Genomic DNA, 6,869 nt, shown 5'->3' on the forward strand with positions numbered 1-6,869 from the left:
TGTTTATTTTTCACGTGGAGAAAAAAATACAAATATGTCGGTAGCGCGGATCGCGACGGCAGTACGAATCGCGGCGCGCTCCCGGCGCCTCTGTAGTGTAATAGTAATAGCATAACGTTAAAGCTAAATAGCGCGCGCGTCTGTAGTGTAATAGTAATAGCATAACGTTAAAGCTAAATGGCGCGCGCGTCTGTAGTGTAATAGTAATAGCATAACGTTAAAGCTAAATAGCGCGCGCGTCTGTAGTGTCTAGTAATTATAAAAAGTGGGTGTTTATTGTAAAATAATTTATGTTGCATGTAGTCGTTCAAATTTATGTTATAATATCCGTATGCTGCATAAAAAAATTTTCATTATTTATAAAAGTGTTATTTATATTTATCCCGTGAAACACGGATTGGTGTAAAAAACGTATAAAAACTCATAAAACCATACGTACCGTACGGTATAAAAAACGTATTAGATAAACGTGTATAATCGGTGGACATGTCCGCAACCTATCCCATTTAATATACGTATTTATGAACATTTTACAAACGTATTTGTAAACGTATTCATATGCGTATATTCATATACGTATATAAATACGTTTATAAATACGTATATTAAATGGGATAGGTTGTGGACATGTCCACCGATTATACACGTATATCTAATGCGTTTCTTACACGTAGTGTGTAATACGTATGGTTTTATGAGTTTTGATACGTTTTTTATACCAATCCGTGTTTATTAAATCTGTATATATGTATAATATGTATTATATGTATAATATGTATTATATATATATATATATGAGTTTGTTATTTTGAAAGTGGTGTATAAGTTCAATTTTAAGAAATTCTGTCGTAATATGTGCATGTTATATATAATATGGTTACAAATATATTGAAATAAATACAAGTTTTTGTGTTTAATATAATTTAAAGAAGAAAAGAAAAAAATATATTTACACCTGCATTTTAAAAATAAATATAGCTCATATACATATAAATAAATAAACAATTTTAAAACTGCGAAAATAAATACTTATAATTCTTTTATAATTTATTATAAGAAAAATATTATAAAATATTATAAAATGACATTGACACACACACAATATAGTTTCAATATATGGATTATAAAAATTAGTTTTCTTATTAAGCGGATTATTAAAAATACATAAAAAAAGAAATATAAAAATTAATTATAAAAAATTTATGTAGGTTTTTTAGCAATAGAATAGCTTAACCGATTCGTAGCTAATTTTAACCAATCTTTTACGGCATTTGCAATAACTTTATCTCCCGTGGATGGTCCATTTATCTCATTAAAGGCAAGTCTAGCACTTTCTAAAAAAAAATAATAAATATATTAATATAATTGTTTTATTTAATTAGGTAAAAAGTATTAGTGAAAAGATTAATAATAGTATTAACGTTTTTATATATTATTGTATATATGTTGCATGTACCATAAATAACGTCCATGATCTTTTTTTCTTTAAAGGCTATCTTATTTTTACGTCCAGCCCAATTGAAGTGCGTTGCTAATTCGTTGGTTAACAGAAGTCGTAACATACTCATCACACAGCAACGTTGATTTTCGCCACCGATTGACGCTAGTTTTTTGCGCTGTGATGAGAGGAAGAAATGTATAATTCATATATAAAATACGTACGTGATTATATAAGAAGAACGTTGTTAATACATATCTTAAAAGCTGTAATGCATTTATTTATACCTACATAATAATTAAAGTTTTCTTCAACTGTTAGTAATTTCTCCATTTCCTCAAATTGTTCCATAGTTGAAAGAGGAAGTTTAGGTAGCCCTTCAGGTTTCTTCCATGTTTCCATTCCTGCTGAATTCATATGTCGCTGAAGTACATTAATTTGTGACTGAATTTGCTCATACGTAATCTCAATACTTTGTAAGTATGATAAAACAACGCTCTGAAATTCAACTTCAGGCAATAATGCAAAATTCTTTATTCGAGGAATCTTGCTATTAGAACGAAAACTAGACGTTTCGGCGACAGATTGACGTTCCTGATCTATGCTATTTGTTTCCGAAGTCTTTGTTGACGAAGTCTCTTCAATATTTTGACATCCAAGTCTTGCAGTTGATTGTTTAACTACTTTTACTCCACTGACAGATTGAATAGATTTAATGGTAGGGCCAGCAGGTATTTGTTGCGATGAGGGTTGAATGCTTGTTGTATGTTTTAATTGATTTTTAAGTGGACCACTTATTGTTCTTTGTAGTAAAAAATCTTTATCATTCTTATTCTTTTTCTTCTTCCTTGTGTACTTTTTTATTTTCTGTATCTTTTCAGTATCGCTATTATTATCGCTTGAATTCGTTGAAGAACTTTCTGTATCTTCTGTATCATCAGTACTTGAAGACGGAGTTGGACTCTTAGGTCTCTTTCGTTTTTCAATTATTTTTGTTTTTTTATTTGTTGAATTATCTGATGAAGTGACTTGTTCAATATAATTATTCATAAACTGCTCAGCCGCATCATAATTATCTAAACATTATTCAGATAAATATTAAAGCACAGATATTTGTAGATATTTTTACGTATAAATTTGCATAAGTTTAAAGAATATGTGTTTATATAATATACCTTCTGTACGTAGAACAGTATTAACGTCAAATTTTTTCCATGACGATTGGTAGACTGCATTAGATTTTACTAATGCTTTAAATTTGCCATCAGATTTGGTATTTGGCCAGTAACAAACTGAATTATTATCTGTTAACCAGATAAGAGGGACGACTGCACATTCCTTCTGAGTGCCATTTAAAAATTGTACCACTGCATAGGCACTCATTGTAGCCAGTGGGATTTGTCTTGTGCCTTATTTTTTAGTATCTATTTTTGGTACATTGAGTAAATATATTCATAATTAATATTTATAAAAATGCAGCTATCTCAATTATAATTTAACAATTTATATATAACTGTCACTTAAATTCATTTACATTCATGTTATGGCTATCTGTATAAATTATAATTTTTAGTTATTTTTAGAAAAAATTCTCCACGCAATTAAAATAATTAAGATATTTATTTCGCAGTCTATATACATATATCCCTAAAATTATGTGTCTTTAGTAATGCAACTATCTATTCATATAAGGTACGTGTGGAAAGTGTTACGTAAAACTAATGTACATAAATCTGTAAAACTTTATTACATCTTATTTATTTCCTTGTTGGTGCTGAATTGGAAATGTAGCATATCCGTTTTTGAACGGAAAAAGTAGGCATTTATGATTTATTTTTTCTACGAAGAATGTAATTGATAAATCACAACCGTGAACAAAAAATATACCTAATTTGGAAGATGGAATAAGAGTATTGTACAAATCCTGTATATATTTAAAAGGTGTTCCAACACATTTATAACGCCCTTCTATGCAAATAATATGTTTAATTTCCACAATTTTATTATAAACCGAAACGATGTTATTTGGTCTTCTTACAGAAAGTTTGAAACGGTTAGTTATTAAAGTCAAGCATTTAAATGAACTTTTATTTTGCGATTTACCAACAATTTGTTTCGGAATATACTCTGTTTTAATGGAACAATTTAGAACTAAAGAATCTAGTTCTGTAATTCGATTTGCTATTTGTTGAAGTGGAAATTTGGTACCACGAACTAATCTTTTTATCTTACCTAAATAATTTTCAAATGGAAAGCAGCTAAAACTTTCTAGTGGGCCATACATTTCTACATCTTTGCAAATATGAAGTAAGGAGTGTACATTATATACTACAAAGCATGGACCATATATTGTTGCTGACTGCTGAACGAATTTAACTATAGCTTGCTTTGCAATATGCAAATATGAAGCAATTAATGTTTTGCTGCATAAAATCGTTACAGCTATGTGTAGCAATAAGAGATGATTGTATCTTTTGCTGTCTAAGTTATTATACATTACAATAGGACAAAGATATATTATGAAGTTCCGGAATTCCACAGCTTTCCACCTTTTCACTTCCTTAAAACTACGAGGTTTCCTAGCAAATTCGTTTGATACATATTTTCGTAATTGTTTTATCATACAATTCATATTAACTAAATTTCCTTTCGATAATTTACATTTACGTGTTCCCTCTATCAAATAGTTTACTATAATCCGTTTCACAACACCTGAGTATAATAAATGCATAGGATCTAAAGGAAATTGTGTCACTAATCCTATATCTTTGATTTTAAGTAAAGGAGATATACCTTTAATATGTGTACAGTTAATTTGATTTAATGAAAAATCACTATTTTTTCTTGCTTCGTATTCTTTTTTCACCGGATAATACAATTTCCTTTTTAAATGGGATTTAAAAAATTTATTATGCTCTTTATTAGAGGCTTCGGTTTTTGCTACTATGCAACATTTTTCGCAACCATGTTTACTTGTATGACCCATAATCATTTTTAACATTGCTCTCGCAGGAGCGTCACAAATAAAAGTTCTTATTTCTATTTTAAATACACTGTCTTCGTATTCTATATTATTTAATATTAGATCATTTATTTCTTTTATGAAATCATCTAAAAATAAATTTAACGGATCAGGTTTTCCATTTCCGCAAAATAAACCTACCATACACGGTGAATCATCAAGAAACACATCACTTCGTACTAATATAGGCCAAAATTCAGTTGAACTACTCTTAAACAGTGGTAAACCGTCAATATTAAAATCTAATTGAATAACATTATCTACTAACGTATTTTTTAAACCACGTTTTAATTTTTGTTTTAATTTCATCTCTATGCCAAAATAACACATGTCACCATTATTTAAAGTAAAAGTTTTCGTCTCTTTCGGAGTCTTTAAGAGAGATCTCGCAGTAAGTGGTAAATAATTATATGTCCGTTTCAACATTTGCAAAAGTTCATCGATTGCGGTGTGCTTGATATTATTTCTGAGAGCCCAGTTGCGTAAGTCATCTGGATTCAATATTGCACTTCTAGTTTCATCACATTTAGAATAATTATTTTCGTTTGGATCATGCACAGGCGTATATTCTGCGACAACTGTACTTACACATGAAGGACCTGTTTGTATGTTAAAATCAGCGCTACTTATACTCGCAAGTATGTTATCTTCATTTACAATAAAATCATCATCGCTATTATAAACATTATTTTCAAAATTCGACTCGTTTCCATTAATACTACAACGATCTAACGTATTTTTACAGTTAATTTCATTATCAGATAATAGTTTAATATTAATAAAATCGGATTCACAGTCTGTCTTTGCAACAGTTTGAAATATAAACTTTTCATTATCTTCAGAACTTAATTGCGTGGAGATAGAAGAAATATCATTATTTTTATTGCAATCTGCAAGCACTGCTTTTAATTTACGTTCAATTTTGCGACGCAGTTGTCGTTTACTAACAATTTCCTTTTCTAGAGGCATATTAACTGTGCAAATTATTTTTGAGAAAACTAAAAGAATAAAATTAAATTAAAAATGCTTTTTTTATCAAATTTGGAAATCTAATATGCATGTGCGTAAGTTAACAAATATCAGAGGTCTCTAACCTTTGTAGGCCAAAAGCGAAATCGAATAATATTATTAAAATACAGCAGGCCACACAGCAGGAAAGATCGGTTCTCTATTCCTCAACAAGAATATTATGGATATATGGTGCCACTTCAGTAACCCAGCTAGAGCTGGAATGTCACGTTCTCCTGCGTCTTTGCTCGCGTCCTTGCTCGTGATACCAGGAATGGTCCCGCCAAAAAACGGAGATGAAGATTAAATAAATAGTTACCTGTTGTAGATAACGCTAATTAACAGTATATCTCTATGTTTTAATAATATTAGTTTGTATTTTTGTCAGTTTCTATTTCTATTTCCTTTTTAATCGATTAACTTTCTCAATTGCCGGCTTTCCTGACTATATAATATATAACTTCTAATTAATATTATAAATTTTCTTGTTAAGAGATATATCTACAAGGTTTAAATTAATAATTAAAAATTATTTGTAATATTATATATGATCATTTGAGAGCGATTTCAGCAAATATGTACAAAAAAATAAAAAATTGAATAACGCTCGCTGTAATAGTTTTTCCAAAGTATTTATTTCAACATAGATTATAGATAATTAGAGATAATATGAAACATTGCTTATATAACTAATTATGGGCACCGAAAAACTTAGACAAGTCGCTTATGTAATTCCGATTGTTCATGATAATAATCAGACGTTTTCGTTGTTACAAGAGGTAACAAAAGAGAGAGAGAGAGAGAGAGAGAGAGAGAGAGAGAGAGAGAGAGAGAGAGAGAGAAAGAGAGAGAGACAGACTGACAGACAGACTTGTTATTTAGATAACCAGGGATATCAGACATGAGATGCGGTATTATAATTGATATCAGAGGTCTCTAACCTTATTTGTAGGCCAAAAACGAAATCGAATAATATTATTAAAATACAGCAGGCCACACAGCAGGAAAGATCGGTTCTCTATTCCTCAACAAGAATATTATGGATATATGGTGCCACTTCAGTAACCAGCTAGAGTTAGGATGTCACGTTCTCCTACGTCTTTGCTCGCGTCTTTGCTCGTGATACCAGAGGAATGGTCCCGCCAAAACGGAGATGGAGACTATGGAGAGGCGAGATCGCGGAACAAAAGAAGAGCGCGGCGCGGTGTTGAGCCGCCTATCCCCTCCATCTCCGTATATAAATGAATTCTAACATATATACTGCAGATTATATGGATATTAAAATTTTTGTGGAAGAGATAATTGTAAATATTTGTAACACACGCGCATTGCATATTGCACGTATAAAACATTACCATGCAGTGAGCGTTTATTGCGTTTATTAGAAACGTTTAAAAAATG

At 30.3% G+C, this 6,869-nt stretch overlaps 1 protein-coding gene across 1 annotated transcript; it reads right to left on the bottom strand.

Annotated features, from left to right (window-relative positions):
• Positions 1 to 1,021: 1,021 nt before the first annotated feature.
• LOC143908256 (uncharacterized) lies at positions 1,022 to 5,784 on the bottom strand. The gene is made up of 5 exons (XM_077425757.1): positions 5,555 to 5,784; positions 2,614 to 2,862; positions 1,730 to 2,514; positions 1,457 to 1,616; positions 1,022 to 1,334 (listed from the first exon to the last, which is right to left on the bottom strand). The coding sequence occupies exons 2-5, from the start codon at positions 2,819 to 2,821 to the stop codon at positions 1,201 to 1,203; spliced, it is 1,287 nt and encodes a 428-aa protein (XP_077281883.1). The 5' UTR covers positions 2,822 to 2,862; positions 5,555 to 5,784; the 3' UTR covers positions 1,022 to 1,200.
• Between the last annotated feature and the right edge of the window lie 1,085 nt (positions 5,785 to 6,869).

This window comes from Temnothorax americanus, unplaced genomic scaffold (assembly GCF_048541705.1).
Source record: "Temnothorax americanus isolate GAGA-0224 unplaced genomic scaffold, ASM4854170v1 Scaffold90, whole genome shotgun sequence".
Taxonomy (NCBI): Eukaryota; Metazoa; Arthropoda; class Insecta; order Hymenoptera; family Formicidae; genus Temnothorax; species Temnothorax americanus.